This window comes from Salarias fasciatus, chromosome 1 (genome assembly GCF_902148845.1).
Source record: "Salarias fasciatus chromosome 1, fSalaFa1.1, whole genome shotgun sequence".
NCBI classification, from domain to species: Eukaryota; Metazoa; Chordata; class Actinopteri; order Blenniiformes; family Blenniidae; genus Salarias; species Salarias fasciatus.
Window position 1 is genome coordinate 21,156,978 of NC_043745.1, and position 25,125 is coordinate 21,182,102.

The window sequence follows — 25,125 nt, forward strand, 5'->3', positions numbered from 1 at the left end:
GGACTGAAACTCTTCAGCTGAGTCACACAAAAGCCCTCAACTACAGAGACAGGAATGAAACCTCTCCACACATTGCTCATTGTAATATGAGTGCCCCATTGCTGTTGGTCACCTGAAATATATCATATAGTAAAAAGCAAAGTTTCATCTGTAGAAATATTTTGCTCTATTGAGATAATGAAACATAAGAGTGTCCTGGAACCCCTGCTTATTTGTTGAGATGATGGCTTTAAAACTAGCTGAAAGAAAATGCTTATTTTCTATCAATGATCAAAACAAGAGACCAGAGGATCTCAGGTTCTTCTTTAGAAAATGAAGGGAAATAAAGTTTAAGTTTGTTTGATTGTCCACATGTCTCAGAACATCTGCTTAGTAACGTTTGGGAGGATTATTTCATCCTAAAGATTTTCAGATGAAGAGTTTCTTGCATGTATATAAACTGTCTGTTTTAAGTTTTCTCCACAATAAATTGGTGTTTTGTTTTGTTCTGTCTGATGAAATCCTGGTGGTTGACTTGATTGGGTTGATCCATTTCTTGGTTTTTCCATGTAAGATGCTCTTGTCCAGTCCCCTTCCGTGTAAAGCCTGCCTTTGCCTTTGTCCTTTCCATTTAATTTTGTACTCACCTGTCTGGTCCATGTCAACATACACTTGTTCTACCTGAATGTCTATTAGTCCTCCTCTCTTCAATTGTGTTTCTGGGCTCGGTTGTCTTTGGTCCTCTGTGGCGTTGATGTCCCACAGCTTCTGTGTTTTTTTCCCAGATATTAACTGTACTGTGCTTCTGACCTCTCACTTCAACCCTGGATTGTGCTTTTTGACTTGGCTCTGTTAAATAAACCCTGCTGAAACTCAGTTTTCTGCCTTTGGATTCACCATGATTGGTGACAGTTCTGTGGTAGTGCATTTGAATCCATCCACACATTTGGGAAATGAAGCTTGGAACTTTTGAAATAAGAAATGAATCTTTGTCTCTGTTAGATATTTTTGAATAAATGAGGAATTAAGTGTACTAAAGACATAGCAAAAGGAGGAGTTGAATCACCATCCAGTGTTTCTTTTCCCTATAGGTGTCTTGTACAGACCTACCAATAAAATTAAAATATCTCCCAACAGACAGTGCTGCTGTGTAGCAATAACTCTATCATCTGTCCAGCTCTCACTGGTTCAGATGAACTTACTAGCACTGAAGAGGTGCTGGTTAGACATCCACATTAACAACCGCATGGATAAAAGACCCAGGAGGAGTGACTGTCTCCACAGGGACCTGCCACTGAGATGCCTGAGCCTGAGTCAGCTCTGTGCTTGTCTCAGGAGGAGACCTGAAGACCAGAAAACAGGTGCAGTCGTTGAATTTACCAACAGTTTTTAATCCTCAACTCACCTACTTCACAGGTTTACAAAAAGAACAGCTTAGAGCCACGACATGTGTCTGAAGCGTGTAAATACGTGGCTTATGGAGGAAGTTCTGAAAGAAGTCAGAGCCGTGGACACTATTATCATAGTCAAAACTGCAAAAACTCTTGACTTGAGAAAGGCATTATGAAGGATTTGCTTCAGAAATTGGGCAGAGCACAGAAGATCCATGTTACTGCAGAAAGGAGAACTTGCCCGGTATTTTGCTTTTTGTCTAGATGAGATGCACGCAACACAGAAAGAAGAAAAATGCATTTAGCAGGTTCTTCTCTGCTTTGAGTAAAATAATCTCACGGCCTGTCAGGCTCAGTTAGAATGGAAAGATAGGCTAAGTTGCTCTTTGCGGTAACACTGCAATTCTGTGAGGCAGAAATAAGGAAATCAGAAAAAAAGATTGATGATAAAATGCAATTGTAGCAGACTGTATGGTGGAACAATAGATGGTCCTCTCACCTCACAGCAAGGTCATGGGTTCAAATACTAACTGGGCCATTCTGTGTGACGTTTGCATGATTACCCAGTGTGTGGAGCTTTCATCTGTGTTCTCCAATTTCCTCCCATGGTCCAAAAGGACATGCATAAAATGTTAACTGGTGATCTCATACTGGCCCTAGGTATGAATGTGAGAGTGTGTGGTTGTCTGTCTCTCTGTGTTTGTCTTGTGATGAACTGGAGACCTGTACAGAGTGCATGCTGCCTACACCAATAGTTGGCTGAGATTGACTCCAACACCCCAGGGCCATGAGCAAGATAAAGCAATATACAGTAGAAGATGGACAATTGGAGTAAAATAATAAAATAAAGAGATGAACTAATCAGAATAAATTTAATTTGATCTGTATTTTCATAATTCATTCTGCTCAACAAGAACAGTTAAACTTGAAAATCTCTCCTGCCTCTGGCGTGTAGTTCAAAATACTGATATATGACAATCAGACTTTACTTGCTATAAGTCCGGTGTGGGCAGAAGCAAAACGGCTTCAGTCAGACTTTATTTCAAAATCTACACAGGTCCTTCAGAAACATTGATTGTGTTTTATCGCCCCCAACTGGAGCATCTCAGTACTTCAGCAATTTTAAAGCTCGAACGTGGTGTGTCTCTATGTTTATTCCGATTAATGTTGCAGCTAAATATGTAAATTGACAAATGAGAAGGGTACACAAAGTCGATACCCACCAGGGGCGTCACTAGGTTTTGAGGACAGGAGGGGCTCACCCCCCAGGAGATGCACAAGATGTGACTGAACATATAGCGCACGAGCACAAAACTTCACAAACAGGTAAAAATGACTGAGAAATTATTCATTACTATTTCAGTTTCTTTGTTTTTTAATGCAGTACAATTACAAATAAAGGTTTGCAGAGCAGCAGCATGTTCAGTGGCTCTCAAACAGGGGTCACCTGACCCCCAGGAGTCCAACAGCCATAGCTTGGTGGTCCATGGGAAAATTTCAAATAACATGATAATAAATTAGTAACTATGTTGTACCAGTTTTTTTTAAGTATATATCTACCAATGGGTATAGGAATGCACCAATAACATTTCTCCCAATATAAACTCTGACATGACTGTCAGCGATACTCTCATCGCTCCTGTTGCTGCTTCAATGTTTCTAACATATTTAAATAAGCCTCTTCATCAGGTGCTGCTGACTCTAAACCAGCAGAACTGAGAAGATATCATGACCATGATCTGGAGTTTGGTTTCATTGAGAGCAGAGACAGAAGACCAGGATGTGTGGAGAGTCTTCAGCTGGTAGCAGATGAAACCAAGAACCCACCAAGCTAAAGCAGTTCCTGATTACCAAGAACCAGAGTTCAATCACTAAACGAACAATTTCTTTTTTAAGAAAGAAGTGAAGACTACATTTATGCACACAGGGAGCTTCTGATTTATTGGTAGAGGAATAGAGAAACTGTGTCCTGAGAAACAGACTCACCTTCTCACTATTTTAACCTGTTAGTGATCTGAGTGACTGAGATGTGTGTGATACGACTTGTTATACATATTTACTGGATAACTGTTATGTTTGTCAGTTTTCTGCCAGTGATTCTGACAGAATCAGTAAGTGCTGAGTAAGTGCTGAACCACTTCAGAAGGTTTTGATTTCTTTGTTCAACAAACGGGTTCATCAGGACTGAGTCAGTGTTCATAATGTTTGTAGTTACTTGAAGATGAAAGAAAATCTGTGGTATGGATCTTCAGATCTCCAGACTTTATTAACAGCTGCAGCACAGAACATCTCACTGCTCACACTGATTAACTCCTTAACTTCCTGTTGCCTGCTCTAACTGCAGGAATCCAATGAGCATGTGTGCTGACCCCTGACCTGCCTGACTAGAACACAACATCCACATTACAACACTGCTCATGTTCTGAAAGCTGTGATATATTATAAATTGTAAATACTGTGAAGTGAAAATGTAGCATCATCAAGCCTTCACCTGTGTTAGCTTAGATAATCCATATAGCATTTGTGGTTACAAATGGCAGACTGTAGTTAATTAACATGAGGATTAAGAGGAGTGAGGCCCCTGGAACCAAAATATTTGAGAACCCTGGTCTTTAATGTTAAATCCAGGTTTTATTTGTCAAACAGGGAGCATTTCTCTAGCTGACGCTATGAAGTGAGGGGAAACGGACAGATCATAAGTCAGTGCATAATAATCGCTTAGGGAGACCGGGGACAGTTGTAACACAGGGACAGTTGTAACACTCTCAGTTTCACCAATCAAGAAGGAGCTGTGGCGTTGTCCTCAATATAGCCCATACCCACTTCTAAAGTGAGCTCACAGGTGGATTTGCATGTCCCTATTGTAAAAGCTCTCAGTTTTAGAGAAGAAAAACTATACTCAGGCAAGAAAGTAAAAATTTTCTCCCTAAATATTTTTTCCATAGTATCCTTTGCAGATACAGTTCTTTTACTTACATAATTTCAATCATTAGTTTCTCTAGTTTAATTTGATGTGTTACAGTAGTGCCAGCTTTGAAGCTAAAAGCTAAAAATGGTTTGCTTTTTAATGGCTGCCTGGGTCAGGGATGGTTGTAACAATTTTCAAGAAGAAAATGGCATTATCCTCGTCACATTTCCACCATAATGCAGTTACAGATTGCAACCCCTAGATTGTAGCGTGTATGATCTGTTTAAAAAATGTATCAACACAGCATGGATGAGGATGAATCCTGCTAAAGCCATGAGCATCTACAACATCCTGAATCTGGTTAACACTGCGATCCCACTTGTGACACCAAATAACATACAAGCTAGATTTCAAAGTACACAAATATGGCCTTTTAATCTCAGATGACTGACTCCTCAGATGATAAAAACATCTGCATTGTCTGCTTGGAGCACTTTGGTAATTCATGGCCAAAGGAAGTGTGGATCAGATGTCAGCAATGTAGATTTTGGGCCCATGAAGCCTGCATCCCAGGCAAGGACAGGTACATTGGCCACAATTGCCTGTCTGATTAAACAAAATGGCAGTTTACATGGTTAATAGGTTCAAGAGCGGTTTGTTGATTGTTCCATAGATCTCTATTTTATTTATTTTTTTCATTTCTCTATTGATTTATTTCATATTATATATTAGTATTGTATTTAACTTGAATTTTTTTGTTATTTTTATCATTGTTTTTGCATTCTTGGATTTATATTGTTCCTTCTTTAAAATTAATTATAGCTCTTGCATATAAATATTAGTGTGGATCTTTGTTAAGCATAACAATTTTAGTGTTACAACTATCCCCAAGTAGTGTTACAACTTACCCCAGTGCCGGGGTAGGTTGTAACAACATACTACTTTGTATTTGACAATAATTTACATAAACTGTCATGGTGTCTTAAAAGTACAACTGAATGTACTTTATAGAAGACAAATGTGGGTACTACATGTCAAAATCTGAGATCTCCAGCACAAACAACAACCGAGTTACACTTCTCAAACAAAAAGTGTTACAGTTGTCCCCAGTCTCCCCTATATTAATTGAAAACTCATATTCTGGCCCATTTATATTGAATATGCAGGCATTTTTTGCTCAAAAGATTTTTTTTTCCTTTTTTTTTTAACAAAACAACACTAAATTATTTGTGGGGTGAGCAATATTTTAGGGGGGCTTCAGCCCCCTAAAATAGGTCTAACAACGCCACTGATAAACACACACTTACAGACACAGACAGATTAACAGTTTTACTTAGAGATTATGCTTTCAGGGAGGCCCACAAGTGAAAAGAGACTTTATCTTCTGTCTTTATTTTATTGGCAGATTATTGCCGTCGTAATAAGTGTCATACAAGTCATGTTGCAAATATTTTTCTTTTCTAAAACATTTTTATTTCAAACATCTGACTTTGAAAAAAGTTGTTCACTGACATTTTCTCTCTGATTAGCACAGCCACAGTGTGAGAGTCAGATTGTCTGTTTCTCTGAGTTTGCCTTCTGATGGACTGCCGACCAGTCTATGATGTCCCCAGACTTCTGTTCAATGTCAGCTGTGGTCAAGCCAATGCATCTGCAGTCCTGAACAAGACAGGTCAGGTGCAAAAGTATGATGGATGGATGGACGGAAAGAAATCACTCATTTCTTTCTGACTAATAGTTAAGTGTAGTTAGCATGCCTGTCTCACAGAGAGAATAGCCTTGTTTCAAGTCTACTAAGAGATCATCTCTATAGAATTTGCATGATCACAGATTGGTTGATTGGTCCTCAAATGGTGAGCTGCCTGCCAAGAGTTGCTTCGAGGTATGAAGAATAAATTATACAACAGTGCAACTTATGCATGTTTTAGGATTTTCTGGTATTCTCCCAGTCCACAAACATTTCTTTGAGAAATTGGGCTCCTTGAAATTGCCTGTACAAATGAGTGTGTTGCCATTCTGTGTGTTTGCCCTGTGGTGGAGTGTGACAGAGCTGGAGAAGCAGAAAGGTTGGATGGATGCAGCTTTATCCAAAGATGAGCAATTATTATAAATGCTGTTTTTAAAAAAATAAAGAAAATTAAAAAAGTACTCATCTCAAGCTACTAAAACAATATGAAAATATGAGTTATTCTTCATGGCATGTTCAATAGAAAGCATGAATTTACCGGTACATAAAATACCTTATTCAAAGTAGTTCTCAAGCTGTTATTCTTCATGTAATAACTATAGTGTGACAGGAAATTTTTATGGTAAAACAATGGATGCACTAACTTCAAAAATGCTAAAGGTTATTATTTAGTAGTACCTTCTGGTTTTCAAAGAAATGTACTATATAATGTGAAGTAGTTATGTAGTTAATACATATTTCTAAAGTAGAAAAGGAAGCGAAACCCCTTCAGCAAAGCTTGACTGAAATCAATGAGAAGTCATGTTGACCGCGTCTGATTGACTGTAATGTGCGCGTGTGCGTGCGTGTGTGCGTGTGTTTTGATCGCTGGGCGTGCCAGTGCGCATGCGTACGCTCGGCATTTAAAAGCCGTGCCACTGACAGACGGGAGCCGCGGCCGTGCCCTCCACTCATCCACTTGTTTACCAGCCGCCGGGTTTCCGCGCAGAGAGCCGCCTGAGAGGCTCGGAGCTCGGCTTCACCGCCTCTCCGGAACACGAGGAGTGGAGGGAGGGGGGCGGGAGGGCAGAGGGAGGGGGGAACAAACAACAACAACAACAGCGGCAGCAGCAGCAGCAGCAGCAGTGCTGTCCCGTTAGCATCGCCGCGTCCTCCGGTGCGTGGGCGACCGTACCGGGCGGCGGCACCCGTCCACGCCTCCTGTCCCGTCCGGATCCGTGCACCTCCGAGGCCCGGAGGAGCCATGGCGGAGGAGAACCTGCACGGACAGGAGCAGCAGCAGCAGCAGCAGCAGCAGCCGAACGCGGAGAGCCTCCCTGGCCTGCTTCCCGGACTGCAGGGCGCTGAGCTCCGGATCAAGAGCTCCATCTGGTAGGGGCATGGTCTCATGGTCTCATGGTCTCATGGTCTCATGGTCTCTTTACTACTGTGCGTCAAGGGACGACTCGTCCGCACGCGGGCCAGGGACAAACAACAGCGCGCAAAATGCGCACGCTAGGCATTTATACACGCTCAGATTTAATGCATATGTTTCGATTTTATGTTTTTGTCCAATCTGAAGTGTGATTGTACGAAAAAAGAATCAGTATGGTTTTTTTGTTTGTTTTTTTTTTTGCTGTAAACATCAAATAGTGTAACCACAGAAAACAGAATGATTTGAACAGTTTCGTTCACATTTGTGAACCTGAACTGTTCAGTCAGTGTACTTCACATTGAAGTTCAAGTTCATAAATACACTCAGTGGTTACAGAAGTAGGTCCACCTGTTCAACTGCTAATGCAAACAAGTAATCGGTGGAATCGCAGGGCATGGCTCAGTGCGTTCAGGCATAGAAACATGGCAAAGCTGAACATCAAGGTGAAAGGAAAGGAGATAGAAGTGACAGTAGGAATATATCCATCAGTCTTCTGATGCTAAAATTCAGAGGAAAACAGCAAACATAAACGTTGGACTTGTTTCATCTCAGGTTTGCACTTTGTGTGAAACAAACAGAATGCTAAAGCTGATGTTTCAGTTGATCCTGGCTCAAAATACAGTAATAGATTATTGTAAAACTGATGTCTGGTCTACTGAACTTTGATTTCTTGTTTTAGAATTTGGCACATAAAAGCACAGATCCGTCCTGTTTTGTGTCAGCAGTTCAGGCTGGTACCAGTGTGTCAGGTGTTTTCTTAGAGACACACAGACACACACAACAGGTCCATTTGGTTCCAGTTGTTAAACACCACAGTCTACCTGAGCACTGTTGCTCCTTTTATGATCTTAATTTGACCAGCGTATATGAGCATCTCATGGCAACATCCAGCAGGATAACCTGTCATGTCACAACTCTCCAGTCAAGTAAAACTGGTTCTCTCAGCACAATGATTACTGGACTCAATGGCCTCTGCAGTCACCACATGAGAAGACACGCAGCTGATAAACCTGCAGCTCCTGTGTGATTTGGTTCTGTTAATAAGGAGCAAAATATCAGATCCCCAAATATGTGTCTGGGTCTGTTTTAACTGGACCTGTTGTGTTTGTTTTTCATGATGTTGAACATTGTACTACAGTGTAACAATGTGCTCATATGAATTCTTTGAGTCCCCAGATACATGATACATGACACTAAAGTAAAAGCTACATTTTGTTCTATAAAAGTACAATCCTGAAGTACAGTCAAAATATGCAAATCACTAAGACTTGGGAAAGACACTATTGAAAGTCATCATCACTAACAGATTAGATTATTGACATCTTGAAGTTTATGAATTTTACTCTTACAACACAGATCTCTGCAACAAATGACACTTCCAAACAAGTCATTGCTGGATATCATTATTAACTAAAACCACAATAAGACCTACACACACTCAAGACAATTTGAGATGACCAATGACCTCATATTACAGTCATCTTAGCTAAAAAAACAAGGATGCAAATAATTACAGGGGCAAAATCGGCTCTTCTGAATAATACAAAAAAGTACGACTTCAGTAGTTTTGGTCTTAATGTAACACTGCTGCGGCCGTGTGAAGGAAGCAGTTTGATGAAATACCTGAATCTATATTTTTATTTCTGGATGTGGTTGAAATGTTTTCAAATACTTTGTTGCCATTCATTCTCACCAGTTTACATTTTAGGCATTTAATCAGGTGAAGACAAAGTTAGACTCTGAAAGAATTCACTCAGCTTTTACGATTTGACACTTTCAAAATCCATTCATCTTCTGTTGCTCTACCAGTCCGGTGCAGGGTGGCAGGGCGCTGGAGCCAACCCCAGTCCATCACAGGGCACGAACACTCATATTCACACTTAGGGGCAGTTAAGGGTAAACAATTAACCACATGTATGTGTTTGGCTCATGGGAGGAAACCCGCACACATGGGGAGAACATGCAAACTCCACACAGAAAGGTCCAGCTGGTATTTGAACCCAGATCTTCTTGTTGTGAGGTGAAAGTGCTAAACCACTGCCGCACTGTACCGCCGGCATTTAAAACCTTTCTAACATTCGCTGGGTGTTTGGTGTATTTTTGATTGAGAGCTGACACGAAACATTTGAAAGCTGAAAAACTGAAATCAGAATAAAATAAAACCGACTAGTTTTCAGTGTTATGCATGTTTTTTCCCTTTGTTTTGTCTTTGCTGGTTAAAAACCAGTACTGCACAGCACTGAAAAGCTGATCGTTTCTAAACAATCAAGTGGTCCCCTGGATCTTTTTCTCTACACACTGAGGAGACGGCCTGAGCAGGCTCTGCCTTTCGGTGTGTGTGTGTGTGTGTGTGTGTGTGTGTGTGTGTGTGTGTGTGTGTGTGTGTGTGACGACACACTCGTCAAGACACCCTGGGCGATGCTGGCAAACATCACTAAGAGTCTGATTTAACGGCAGGCAGGTCGTGTTCCGGTTACAGCAGGTTGACAAGTCGTCAGCTTTGGATAAATTTAAGATGCGTAAAATATTGAAACATGTAAAACAATATATCTCATTGGCTGCAACGAACTGTGCAGGAAGTCAGTTATAACATCACACTTCTTCACACAGCTTCTGCCTAAAATGAGAAAAGAGGTTTTTGAAAAGGCTCTTTGAGGGGAGTAATGCTCCTGAGCTGAATCTACTGATGGTTCACATTAACGGCGCCTGCTATGTTTGTAAGACAATGTTCTGACCTTTTTATCTTCTCGGTGAACTTGAGTACGATCGTTTAAATACCAAAGAGGCATGAAATGCCGAAAAGTCGCCCGACCAGCAAAGACGACAGTTCAGAGTTCAAATGTCAGCATGAAATATCCTCGACTGCCCCGTCTGACCGCGCTGCCGCCAAATTATCAATAGCTCATTGGGATATTGAATATTTGTCCCACGCCACAAATGTTTAACCTTTAAGAGGATTAGAGCACAAACACTGACGCTCACCTCGGTGACCTGCTGCCAGGAGGTTCACGGGAGAACAAGACGGCTGTCGCCTGGGTCAGCAAGTTCATGTGCAACAATCAGTCCAGTGATAGTCTGAGCAAACGCACCGCTACCTGCCGGTTTCCATTAAATCCTCTACATCAGAGAGCTGCTCCTGCACACGATCGCGCTTTAATTTAAACACCGTCTTCTTTAGTTTCTAATAAAAGTTCTTGCAGAAAGTTGCATCAGGCGTCGTTCAGTTTACAAACCAAATCTGATGACAAACAGCTTAATGACGGCCTCCCGGTCCTGGGAAATCCTTGGCCCACCTGGTAACAGTGAATTAAAGCGAACTGTTCTTGTCGTGGCTTAGACCGTCTCCTGATCGTGACCTGCTCGGTGTTGTCGTCAAGTAAGAGTCTTTAAGTGTGACCTGCCTTCTGCCTCTCTGTCAACAACAGTCTGACCTGTCTGTGGATTGCAGAAGGAAAGACATTTTCTTGCCGTCAGAATGGACGTTTAGCCGTTGATCTGTTTCGCGTGCGCTATCTGCTGCTCTTGATGATCTCGTTTCTTTAATCATCGAGGACAATTCGAGATGGGTTTGTGAATAAAATCAATCGACAGAACACATCAGCTATATTTTACACACAGCTAAAAGATGAAAACCTTTTTTTTCCTTTTATTTCTACCTTTATTATGTGCGTGTGCGTGTGTGTGTGTGCTTGTGTGTTTTACATATGACATGTGTTCCTGGTGGAGGGATACATGACCTGAGAGATGCTGAAGGGAGGGTCGTCTCATGCCAAACATTCCTCTGCTTTATAAATAAATACACTTTGAACACAGGAGCTCATGTTACACTGACTTCATACTAATCTATACTATGTCTCTATTTTGCAGCAAATCTGTCCAGTTAAAGGTAGAAAGCATTCTGGTGAGTACTGCTCTTATTTTTAATGTATTTAGTTCTGTTTAATTAAAACATAATTTCTTTTTTTTACATTTAGAAACCGTGTATTGATGTTTTCATCATGTTCATCCAGGTGGTTTGTTTTTGTCCAGAGGTGATTTAAAACAACAACAAAAAAAATCAAATCTGTGCAGCAGTTTTTAAGATCAGCCTGGGGAGAATGGCTTATGGGGATCACCGCAATGCAAAAAAACACATTGAAGCTCAAAGCTGAAACACTATTAGAAAACCTGGTGTTGATTCTTCTGAGCCTACATACAGTAAATTCAAGCTGTGAGCCCAAATAAATGGGCTTCATTCATAATAGCTATTTTCACTGCTCCAGGAGTTTTGAATGACTTTCAAACTTTACATGCACACAAGATCAGATTGATCAGCGGACAGAATGAGATGGGTAATCAGACTACCAACCTCAGCAGTGAAAGGCCTCTTGCTCTACTCACTCAGCCATCGTGACCCCGGGTGGCGAGGATACTGGATGGTCTTCTCTCAGCTATTAAAAACCCTGTGAAGTGAAAAATACATTTCCACAGTGTATAGTTGAGTGTATGAGCTGTGTTAATTTTGATCTGTGACTGAAAATGTCAAATATGAAACGCGCTCCTTCTTTTTGGTTGTGCATAATCGAAGAGTAGAGATTGACTCAAGACACGTTCGTTGGGGCTCTGTTTACTGTCTTCGCTCATCATAGGTGTGTTTGGTGAACCAATCAGTCCGTTACCTAAGAGATGTGAAATGCTCCTGCAAAAATAGGCCTGGTGCATAGCTATAGCCCCGCAGGAAAAAAACAAAAAAGCAACGTGTGAAATGCGGACCTGCAGCAGACGGATGCTGCTGTGCTGGACATGTTGCTCCGCTTTCCCAGTAACGGAGCAGAAAATACTTCAACTCTGAGTTTTACAGCATAGTGAATGACATCGGTGCTTTTTGAAGGACAAACTATCTGCAGTGACGCCAGTTGATATTTCTCTGCTGCAGTTGCTACCGAACAAGGAAACACAGAATTCAATTTAAAGAAAAAACAAACTTGTAGATCAAATAGACTGAAACCACTGCTTTTCCCATTACATCTTTAAATATCTAATTTATTATTAATAAAGCTGCACAAAATGAACAAGGTGTCCAAGTAAAATAAAAACAAAAGCAACAAATACACAGAAGTAGCATTTTGTTTCTAGTTTAACTAGAGGACACAGTAACACAGACACTGATGGTCACTGCCAGCAGAACAGGAAGTGAGCCACCCTGAAAATGACATTTTCAGAGTGAAACTCTACATTTTAAAGCAAACTGTTGTAGTATTACACTGCCACAGGGAAACGGTGTTTAGATTCACTCACGAAACACAAACATTTGCGTTACATGCCTGCAGACTGTCAGAACACGTTCGGAGCCGTTCCTTCAGACCACATGATCCCGGTCTGCTCGACGCGCCGGTTAAACAGTGACGGCTCGGCGGATGCTTCCTTCTGTTTTCATGTAACGAGGATTTGGATCATGTTTCACCCTCAGACAGACATCCTCTGTTGTTAACGGGTCAATGCCTACTTTAATGTCCTGCCTTTAACTGATGATGCTTCAACACTTTTCTTTTATGCTTTCTTTATTATTTTGCCTGTACTCTCCGTCTTTTACTTTGTCTCTCCCTTCGCTTTTATTTGTTGCATGTGTCTATGGCATCTGTTTTTGCAAAGCATTTTGAGCTGCTTTAAAGCTATGATGGGGCTCTTTGAATGTAACAGATGATAATGATGCTGTCATTATTGTTGTGATGGATAAAAAGTAAATAGAACTTTTTTTTAATTCTACGTGGCAGATTTCAGATGTGATTAACATACACAACAGATGCAGAGTCTTAGCAGAAATGACTTCTCAGTCCAACACTTTAACCCACTGCAGTCTCATTAATGCACACAAAGCAAAAATGTCATGTAAGAAACGAATTAAGATGGTCGCCTTCGTTCAGGTAAAATTTTTGCCATGGCTGTTCTACTGAAGCACATAACACTGTACACTGAGCACGTTGTTGTTACAGTGATTTGAAAGAACATGGGCTTGCTGTCTAAACACACGTTGTCACTATATTTCACCATCATCTGACAGCTGACACTCTTAGATTTAATTATTTTAACTCTAAAACTGAATACTTCTTTTCTTCTCAATTATTCATGGGTTTTTTGTTAATCTTTAATGTATTTCGTTCATTTGTTGTGCAGAAGTTTGTGATTATTTTCTTTTCTAAATACATATTTGAAGAAACTTTGTTAAAACCTTATTTGTCGCTAATCTAACTTGCAAACATTATTGTTTGACGTTTGACTGTAAAAGCCTTAAAAACCTCTCTTTCCGTTCTCACAGCAAGATGTGGAGAAATTCTCCGACATTGAAAAACTCTACCTCTACCTTAAGTTGCCTTCTTATACCAGCAGTACTACTGATAAAAGGTAAGACATGTCTTCCTAAAACGTTCACGACACAGAAAGGCATTTAAATAATTCAAAGAAGCTTCATAGCGGTGATGTGAAATGGCAGCAATGATAAATAAACACACAACTTCTCAGTCTTGAAGTTACAGTGACTTGTATCCTGTGTTGTTGGCCATACGTCACTTGAGTTTTTTTCTTTTTTTTTTTTGTCACATCTTTCATCAGTGACCACAGTGGCCTGTCGTCAAGTCGTGTACAGCAGGTGCACGCCTTCAACTGGATCCGCAATCACTTAGAGGAATACCCAGAAACCTCTCTCCCCAAGCAGGAGGTCTACGACGAATACAAGTAGGTAGAAACCAAGTGGAGGCAAGATCCACTTGAGTTAAGTTTATGTTCTGCAAGTGTAGCTCTCACAGTTTTAATTAAACATGTTGGAGTAATTAACACATACATGCACATGAAGAAGTAATCAGTGTGACCAAAGTGTTCGCTGGCGTTGGTGTTTCGCACAGCGACTGGCGCTTTGAGCTTCTTTCTCCTCTAAATTGCTGCAGGCTAAAGCGTCAGTATAAATAGATGCTGCAGGCATGAGAATCACAGAGCAGCATGTGTCGGTAATATTAGAATGGAAAGTCTGAGACAGTCATTGAAATGCTCTGACAGTGTTATGTAACGGTCTTTTTAACTCTACTAGAACAGAAATACAGCACCCTCCAGAATTATTGGCGCCTTCAGGACACATAGGTGAAAAGGCTTTGGAGACGCAGTGTGTGATTCTACGGTAAAAATATCATAAAGGTCTGAAATTAAAAAAATTTAGGCTTCAGTCACTTCTGAGTCCAACCTTGTGAAGTCAGTTTAACTGTTATAAGTTACTTAAAAAATGCGGTATTGACCACAGACCAGGTGGCTTCATGATGCTTACCATTCTTAATATTCATTAATCAGTTTGCATCAAACAGACTCAGTATAAAAACACTCAATGACAGTGTTGATTAAAAGTTAAATTTGGATGTTGGTCTCAACCTGAACATAATTTAACCTTAATATTGTTTAAATTGTACAGATTCATTGAAGAGTTACTGACCTTTATTAGACTGACATGAGGTTGATCCGACAAATTATCTTATTTCTGAACCTCATTTAATAATATAGTTAAATCATTGCTGAGCGAACAATTAAATAGTTGAGCTACACAAAGCTTCGCAATTTTATGACAACTCATAGCACCTCTGCTTTTAACTTGTCGTAAGCACAGAAACACCCCTGCGTCTTTTCCCTCTGTTCTGACTCACCTGTTTATACTGACAGCCTGTGCTGGACTGCAGTGGGGAAGAATGGAAAAGCATAAAGTGCAACATCAGAGTTTTTGGACACGTTTTACTGATGCACAACAAGCTGTAAACAAATCAGTTCACCTTATTGAGCAAAGCAATAGTAGTTGCCTTTTTACCAATCTAGCAATTGAAGAGCATCATTTGGAGTGGTGTCTCTGGATGAGCATTCTTTTAATTCAGCTTTACAGCTCCCAAGACCTATCGTGCTATTCAACAGCAAGAAGTCTCACTTTGCAACAAGAGCTGATTTATGAGTTGCTGATGAACAGAGCAGATGGGCAGATGTGGGGTTTTCAAAGTATTTTTAAGCTTTTAAACAGAGAAAACCAAAAAAATGCGAAGTAATTGGATATCAAAACAAACCAATCAGGATAAAGAAACCAAAACACTGTGTGGGCACATCACAGTCAGGTTATAACTCAGTCAGTCATTGGATGATCTCTGTCCTGTTTTTAATTTTACTTATGTTGTTGTGTTGCAGGAGCTTCTGCGACAATCTGAACTACCACCCGCTGAGTGCTGCAGACTTTGGAAAGATGATGAAAAATGTCTTCCCGAACATGAAGGCACGTCGGCTTGGCATGAGAGGAAAATCAAAATATCCTTGACTGGAATGGATTGTAACAGTCTGGCCTGTGTCTCTGGTCACAGACCATCTGCTGCTGCAGTTCATAAGCCCTCTAAATATAGACGTGAAATGAAATAAAGTCCCCCCTCAGCCTCAGAAGCACAGGCATAATGCAGGGACCCTCAGGAGAATCACTGTCATCTTGACCTTTAGGACACTTTTCTTCCATTCAGCTGGTGACGTCAAAGTGCCTTAGTTTATTGTGGTGGCATTTATTGAAGGTAAAGGCAGGAGGTGAGGTCCATAGTCTGAAATGTCTGGTTTAAAAATCTTCAACAGCAAATTCGGGTTTTTTACTTCTTTTTTTTTTTTTTCAAAGAAGTTACATCCATAAATCCTTCATATACGTATTTGCAGTTTGAGCATTTGAACTGAGGTACAAAAGCAGACTGCTCGGAGGAGCACAAAAGCTCATATACACAAAACACTTTGGACAACACTGAACTGGGTGTACTGGCTATGAGGTGAACACACCGGCCACGGCGCCATAAACCTTCTTTCTAAATACAAGCTGCACTGACGCAAATATTCAGTTGTAGCTTGTGGAATCACAGCAACATTTGAACCAGTTGGTGTTTTGTTCATTGCCAGTGGCTTAATATTTACTGCTGAAACACTTTCTCACAGTAGATTTTGCTCTTTCTTGCAAGAACTCTTGTCGAACTCATGTTAGAAAACAGTGATCACACTCATTCACTGCTGGCTCCTTGTGTCAACCTCAGCAGACCGTTTTGTTCAGTGTTACGCTGAAATGCAGCTGTCACTTTGAAAAATGTTTCAAGCAATTCAGGGAGCCAAACCTGGAGGTTCAGAATCCTGCAGCTTTCACAGAGGCCCTCCTCCACCACACCTGAAGTTAATCATTTTTCTATCGATACACTCTTGTGTTGGAGCATGGAGAGGACCAAAACCTCTGGACTTTGGCCCCTCTGGACAACATTATATCTGAAATATAACGCCTTGTTTCATTTCATAAGTAATAAATGTGAAAATTACTTTTTATTCAGATTTTTAGACATTCACTAGTATGGTGATGTTGTTCTCACAGAGTTTTCTGATGTTTATTTATATTGTCTGTTTCAATACAGTATGCTTTTTTTGGTCATTTTTCTTAACACTGAGTCACGTATTGCTACAGCGGACTAAGGAAGAGACCTTTTGTTCACATGCCATCTTTACCTACTCTGGATCTACATAAGACAGCAGATGCAGTAAGATCACTTCAACCTGTCTTTTGCATTGTTTCAGAATATGATCTTTGTACTCTGTCTGTATTTCTTACTCTTATTTCAATGTGTTGTGTGCAGAGTCAGTGTGATGTTCTGGAGTCTCCAGGTCAGCTGGGCAGCATCAAGGAGGATGTGCGATTTGCAGCGTGCGACCTGGTGTGCGAGTGGGCTCAGAAGGTCCTGAAACGGCAGTTTGATGCCGTTGAGGACTTGGCTCGCTTCCTAATCGACAGCCATTACATCAGCAACAAGTCTTTGGCAGCTCTCACCATAATGACCGGCACAGCAACAGGTAAGATGTGAAACTGGCCTCAAGCTGTGTGAACTAAAAAGGGATCAACAGTGAAATCTGGTGGTCAAAGCCTGTTAGTGCATCTGATGCAAAAATTAAAACAGGATCCATTATTTCCTCCTGTGTCACCACAATGCCCAACGTAAATGTATTTTTAAAACATCTTTACATTCACTTGGAGCCTGGCCATCTGGTATTGGAGAAACACTGCAGTGTCCAGCAGATGAGATGACAGTGTTTTTTTTTTTCAGCTGAACGAAGTCTTAAGCATCCAACATAAAGCTTCCCTCAGAGTTACTGAATAAAACATGTATTTCCTCATGACTTAAACCAAAACAAAGATCAAAATCAAAGTTCCTCTAAAATAACATGATGCTGACATTTAAGTTAATATTCAAGATTTAAAATGAAATTTTATATGTAATAAGGTGGTGCAGTTAGGCAATAAATGAGAGGTTTTTGAAGCACCTTTTTGTTTAAACAGCTCACAATACTTTTATAAAATTACATTTTTGCAAGTGTTTGTCTCCCATTTCTCAGTTGTTTATGGGCTGTTTAGCTTTTATTCTGTTTGTTAAATTGAACATACGTAGGTGCAGGTGTTGATAATATTGCATCAAAGATAGCAGTGGAAGCAAAAGTCTAAAGGTTACATATTGTTCCTGTATTGCAGGATGAAATCCCATCTTCACTTCATTCCTCTGTTAATCAAGAGAAGCTATGGTTTTATGAAGGGAGGCTTCATTACTGCACTGTTGGCAATATTTGTGTGGATGAGTCAAAAATGCTCAACTTAAAGCTCGTGTCCGGAGTTTTGAAAGAGAGAGGTTTTTTTTAATCCAATGTCTCGAGGTTCCGCCCTCCCTCTGCTTTCATGAGCGACCAAGCCACGCCCCTTTAATTGTGCATGCGTATTATCTGTCGGGTGAAAATGAGAGCCTCCGAGTCCTACAGCGTCCTACATGTTTAACTGTTCACGGTGGATGTTCAGCAGACAGTGGATATATCCAAGGTAAGCGCGGCGGCTGCTGCGGAGCTAACTCTCCTCTGCCTGGGCGAGCGGCCGTGCTCTCTGGCTCCGCACACGTTGATTGACAGCGTGACAAGGCGGAAGCTCGCAATCTATTGGCTGAAGCTGACCGGCGCTTTTTCGGATAACATGGGGGTCTATGAGGCGAAGGCGGGGCTCATAAATAGATTTTTATAGTGCTTTACGCTAATGTTATAATATAGTATCGAACAAGACTGACACATTTAAGCTCTGTTAAAAAATGATACATACTCTGGAAACGAACGGAAACTGCGGACACGAGCTTTAAAATGTTTGTGTTTCCATCCTCAGAACAAAAGCAATCAAAAAACTGTTTTGACTTCAAACAAGAGAAAAGGAAAAAATAGAAATTCCTTTTAAATTGGTCATTATTAACATCAGAACTAAAACACTAAGTCTTCTTGTCAAAGTTTGAAGATGATTCAATTAAGAAAAGTTTAAATTTTGATTAAACAAATTATAAGATTATTAAAGCATCTCATGCATTTTGAGGTACATTGCTGCTTCCACTACCTCTGATTATAGTTACATGTGAAATGTTTTTGTATCTCTCTGCTTTCTGTCTTCAGAGGTCAAAGCTCAGCAGACTGTCTCAGCCTTCGTCCCCACAACGGAGGCTCAGACTTTCCAGCCTCACTCGGCGACACTGTCCTCGCCGTCTGTCGACGCGAAGCAGCAGCTCCAGAGGAAGATCCAGAGGAAACAGCAGGAGCAGAAGCTGCACTCTCCTCTACCTGGAGACGGTCAGACCAAGAGGCCAGACAGCAGTGTGCCTTGCGGGACCCCCACCCCTCCGTTACCTCCCCCGACCATAGGCATCGTGGTGACTGCTGTCCCAAGCCCAATCACTGTAAGCAGACTGAACTCACCTGTTGATGAAAATCTGTTATTGTCATCGGGTTAGGAAAAACAACAAAAAAACATCTAGAATTACTTTGAATATGCAAGATGATGAGCCTGAGCCTTGTTTTTTTTAAACAGTCTCATGCTTGGACACTGTTTTATTTCTTGGCTGAGTTTATTCCAGATCCTCACTCTTCTGCTCATCCTCCTCATTGTGGTTCTGAAGTCCAGATTCCTCCTGTAGTTACACCCCTCCTCTCTATCAGTGAAAAGTTTCTGAACGATGTCTGGGAATGATGTTTGTTTGTTTCTAGCTTTGTGCATTAATTTAGCAGTTTCAAATTCTATCAGATGTGGGAGTTTTAGTAGGCTGTATTTTTATAAATAAGTCGCTGGTGTGGTCATGGAAGTCGTCTTATGAACCAGTCTGATGGCTCGTTTCTGCAGTGTGCTCAGTGGTCGGAGTGAGGATTTGTTCCACAAAGTAACTCAGATATGCCAGTATTACTGAACAGTACAGAGTGTGTAAAGCTTAACTGTTGAAAAAGTATTTTGCTTTACTGAGGACTGTAATACTCTTTGGTATTTTGGTTTGCACATATTTGAACTGAGGTTTCCAGCCAGTGCTTTGGTCGATTAATACCACTTTTTCAATTGATCTGAGTCTGATGACATTTCCCTCATGAATTGTTATTGGCTTTCCCCTTTGCAAAATATATTTGTATCATTAGCCAATTAAAAAAAATGAAGTACTGTGTAGACCTTGCAGATGTCATTTATATACAGAATACTGGTAAATAGTTTTGGTCCCAATACTGACCCCTGGGGGACACCACAATGTCCAAACATGAAGACTGAAAATCCCCCACCTGTTTTTCCAGTTGTTGTTGTTGTTTTTTTTTTTTTTTTAATAACAAGACTAAAGATCACAGTAAAGATCTTACAAATAAAACATTCAGCAACAAATAATGCAAAAATTTAACTGATATCAAGATAAACAGCAGCAATCAAGAGTTTATGGTAAAAAGCAGTAACCACAGAGAAATGGCAGGATATTACTTTGTGAATATAAAATATTATCTATTATTCATTGTTTCTCGTTTGTGCTTTATCCTCTCTCTCTGCAGAGAAGCGGAGAGCTGATGACCTCAAGTCCAGTGGGAACGCTGGAGAGCAAAGTGCTTCCCATCAACTTCCAAATGGTGACCCAGCCAGTAAAAGCAGCCAAACCGAGTCCCAAACCTGCCCAGAATATTGTTCCCAGTGCGGTGGGGGAGCGCACGGCCCGGCAGCGCTATGCTCAAATCCTGCCCAAACCTTCAGCCGCCACTGCCATCGCTTTGCGCTCGCCCTCCACCATGATCATCACCAACAACCCCGTTAAGACTGTGATGACCTCGTGTCACGTCAGCCCGGTCAGTTTAGTGAAGATGACGGCCATATCGCTTCCGGCCACCATCAGTGAAACCACCGCTTCCCTTACAAACACCGCGGTGTGCGCGGCATCTGCAGACGTCAGTTCTGCCCTCACCGAGGACAGTGGCTCTGATCAAGCCATAAGGCGCACCCCTGCGGCGTCCATACAGACCCCAATGCTCAGTCCAGGACTGGATATCAGCAGTGATGTTGAAATGGTAAATGAAGATATACACAGAAACAGCCTAACACAAAGTCCCAGCAATCAGGGTTTGACCCAAAGAGCTAATATGTGTCGAGTTGGAGGGGCTGCCCAGAGGGCTGCCAGTGTGCCCATCCCTCAGACTAAATGCTTTCCTGGTCTGGAGGAAACATGCAATGGAAAGGTGTCTTTAAGCATTGACACTGTGACAATAGGTGAAAGCAGCAATGACAACGTTTGTGAAACAAGCGCTCCGTCCTCTCACAATGCCAGCACCGTTTGTTCTTCACTCTGCTCCAGCAGAGCACCTTCATTTGAAGAAAGCTGCCACACAAAGGAAGGTAACATATCCAGGAAACGTTCAGGCCTCAGCCCAGACACCACCCCAGTCAAAAGGGTATTTGTACCCCAGCAGTCAGCAGAGGGTGCTGCTGGTCTTGGGTACATTTCCAGGCCAGGCGCTCCAGTTAGACCTGAAAGTGCACCAGTCACCAGAGAGGTGGAGATGAAATTGAACTCTACCTTGTCCACTCCAGTCAATACACTCTGTACGTCCTCTTTCAGAGCCAGTGGATTTTACTCTGTTGCCAAAACATATAGCTCAATACAGAGGAAAAATATTTCCACTGTTATGGAAACTGGCACTCTCGTCAGTCACCCATTAATGCAGCAACATCAGGGGCACACAGTGGCGAACATGCAAGCTGTTCCCAATAATCCCGGCTTTCAGAAGTATTTGGGTGTGAGTTCAAACTCGGTAATGGGAGGTCTGGAAGGGCAACAGCAGAATTACACCGAGTCCAGTCCTGCTCCTGAAAACCTGGGGTTTTTAAGCCAAGCGCCGTCGAGCGGTCAGCTGCCCCTGCAGTCCGTCATGGACTACTTTCACTTTGATGATGACGTGACTCAAGACAGCATCATGGAAGAATTGGTGCAGATGGAGGAGCAGATGAAACTCAACCGTCAACAGGAGTTCAGAAGCTGTGCGGCGCTGCAGGGGCAACAGGCTGCGATACCAGACAGCATGACGTCCACCAATCAGACCGTGACTGGCTTCTATCAGACAGCTAACAACAGCGGGAACCCACTTCCAAGTCCAACACCCACACCCACGCCAACGCCAGAAATGATGGGTGGAGCTCAAGGTCTGACTGGCGAGAGCCCCTGCTCTCATATCGCATCCACGACCCCAGTGGACAGCGCTCTGGGAAGTAGCCGTCACACCCCTGCAGGTACGCCACACTCCAACTGCAGCAGCACGGTGCCTCCCAGCCCGGTGGAGTGCAGGAACCCGTTTGCATTTACGCCCATCAACTCCAGCATCACCGGCTTCCACGACGGCAGCACCGTCTCCAGCAGTCCCGTCAAGCCCATGCAGAGGCCGATGGCCACCCACCCTGACAAGACCAGGCTGGAGTGGATGAGCAACAGTTACAACAGCAGCGGTGGGAGTGCAAACAAGTCCAACAGTGGGATGGGTATCCTTCCCAGCTACCAGGGCTACCAGTTTCAGAAGCCTCACGCCTTTGCCATTCCTCATGCGCGACACCATGACAGCCACTTTGCCCGTCTCACTCCAGTCTCACCCGTTCAGCAGCAGTTGGCTAACATGACCCGGCAGGAGGGCTTCGCTGTGCCGGCTCCTCTGGATAACAAAACCAACGCGGCCACTACAACGTTTCGCTGCCGCAGTGTGAGCCCTGCTGTCCATCAGAGGAATCTGAGTGGAAGTACAGGAAACGGCTCTCTTTCCAATGTACCCCGTTCACTGATGTCTGCATTTAATCCTCTGGCAACACCCGAGGAGTTGAGCATCTTTCCGAACAGCCAGACGGGTTTTGGGGCGAGCAGCATGGCTCAGAGGAGTCGCTCTGTGCCTCTCAACATCATGATGCAAACTGAAGTCCTGCCGATGTCGGCCCAACTGTGCAACAGCAAAAATGTTTCCAGTGTCTCCCTGAGCAAGCTTGATGGGGATCGTGATGACTCTGTGCGGGGTGTGGGCATAAATAATTCACCTTCCACCTATACAGCACGCATGAACCTCACTGAGATCCTGGAGTCTAACCCTGACCCCTCCTGCACTGAGGGTCACCTCAGCCTCACTGAATCCACTGCCATGTGCAAACTACAGGGGCCCAATTATCTCATAGAAAATGCTGTCAACGATCCAATGGGTCTCCCAGCAGGAGACAGCCAAGTCCAATCAGTCTCTGGAGGGCAGTCCACAATGTTAGCTTTAAGCTCACAGCAGCAGCACCAGCAGCTGGATTTCAGCAGCAGTCAGGAGATGCTGACCGGTGGCGGCCTTGCTGTCGGCACTCAGTTCATGGAACAGGTGTCCGAGCTGACGACCAGCGGAGCAGAGTTCCCCTGTGAGATCAGAATGACGTCGGAGCTCTCGAGTAGCATCAACGACCTGAACGCACTGGACACAAACCTACTGTTCGACCCAAATCTGCACCAAGGTCCTTATCAGAATGCTGTTCCAGAGGAACTGGTGAACAATACCCTGTTTCAGCGTATTGCCGGCGAGACGGCACATGCAAGTGATCTGGACTGGCTGGACAGCAAAGATCATCCAGCTGTCGGTTTAATGGGCTGAAGAAAGAGCTTCTTTTTTTTTTTTTTTTTCAAGCTGTGTTGATCATGGCAAAGTGTGGTTGCTGTTTGTTGTATTTATTTTTAGGCATTTTCACTTTATAATGCAACACTGGACACAGTGATAGGTGTCCAGTTTAAGTGCCAGGCTAAAATGAGATAAGGCTTATGCTGAAATGCTGGTCATTTCCCTCCAGACAGCGCGTCGCCTCACGTTGCGTTAGCAGAACACACAGAACAAACCAAAACAGAAACCTAACTCAAAAACTAAAATCTTTTATGCATAATATTTATCTCAATCATTGATGTGATTCATGATTATACAAAGCCATAGTAAAAAAATTCCTTGTATTACTTTAAGGAATCTGAGAGGAGAAAAGGGACACCATGTTTCAATCATGTTTTATTAGTTTATAACCACATAAAAAGTAACTATGCCATTTTTTTAAAATTATTATTATGAGCAGGTTCTCTTCAATTAATAATGCACTACAGTATTTGTATAGAAGCCATGAACGGAAAAAAAAAAGAAATATGGTGTTTTCCACATGTTTCTCGGCCAGAGGTGTTCCTCCCTGCCTGGATGGGGAAAGTGAGGTGGATTTAGCAACTTCAAACTGATGTTTTTTTTTCATATGAGTACACAAAAAAATTATTTTTCTTTCTCACTTGATGCCACTGAATCCTGCATACTGCAGATTTACATTGTGAAATTTCGACTTATGAAGGTGACATGTGATCAAAGCATAAATTACAACAAAGCAATTATATCAAATGAACATGTGTGGAACATTAGTATGTGAGAAAACTTTACCTTTGTTCAAGATTTAGATTTCCCCCCCCCCCCAGCTTTAAGACATGTTAAAAGAAGAGAAGTCCATTGATGGGAATCCCAGAAATATACTCTGTCATAATATATCAAACGTATAATGCTATGCATTTAATATAACAAATTTATTGCAATTTTATCTAATCTTATCTAATTCTTAACACAGTAGTGTAACATATTGATGGGATACCTGGTATCTTTTTGAGCAAGCCAGACCACTGCAAAGACAAATTTTGTAACCGTTCTATTTTATATATTTATTATCCCTTTCAAAGATTATGAGAAATGTAATGTGTTTAGTGTCTATAAAACTGGGGTGAGAGGCCAAATTCTGTAATGTTAATCATAGAGTTCAACCATTTTCAGTGCTTTTCTAAAGTGTGTCATACTTTTTTTTTTATTACTATGCATGTTATTAGTAATAATATTGCACTAACGTAAATATAAAATGTAGAAGGCCAAGCAATTCACTTAAATTTTTTTTTTGCGAGATTAACAATCAAATGCACTCTATGGATAAAATGTCATGCAATGCTGCTCTGCAAAGATATCGCTAAAATATATGCACTAATTATCCATGTCAAACAGAAAATTGTGTAGAAAAATCTGCAAGCTCTACTGCCAGCAAAGTATCTGTGTTTATTGCCATGTCACTGGAAACTTGTGTTCAGCACTCCCGTTACCATAGTTTGAATAAAGCATGAATGACAGGATGGATGGACAAATTAAATCTATTCAGATGCTTTTTTTTTTTAACTTCAACAAATGATTGATTCAGATAAATCATATTTGAATGTGAACTGATGGGAATAATTTTTTTTTAACCTCTTACTCTGTTTATGATACATTAACAGTCATAAAGGCTTTCTGTGTATGGTTGATTGTGTGATGGTGGATCAGCCCAGACGTGAAAGTGGAGTTGACGCAGAGCCGCGGTGTGCGGACGTCACAC

At 41.7% G+C, this 25,125-nt stretch overlaps 1 protein-coding gene across 1 annotated transcript; it reads left to right on the forward strand.

Moving 5' to 3' along the window:
* The first annotated feature begins 7,097 nt into the window (after nt 1–7,097).
* LOC115391946 (DNA-binding protein RFX7-like) lies at nt 7,098–24,884 on the forward strand. Its single transcript, XM_030096387.1, has 9 exons — nt 7,098–7,336; nt 11,247–11,280; nt 13,675–13,760; nt 13,968–14,090; nt 15,564–15,681; nt 16,838–16,921; nt 17,018–17,231; nt 18,852–19,132; nt 20,253–24,884. The coding sequence occupies exons 1-9, from the start codon at nt 7,209–7,211 to the stop codon at nt 23,346–23,348; spliced, it is 4,164 nt and encodes a 1,387-aa protein (XP_029952247.1). The 5' UTR covers nt 7,098–7,208; the 3' UTR covers nt 23,349–24,884.
* Nucleotides 24,885–25,125: the final 241 nt, after the last annotated feature.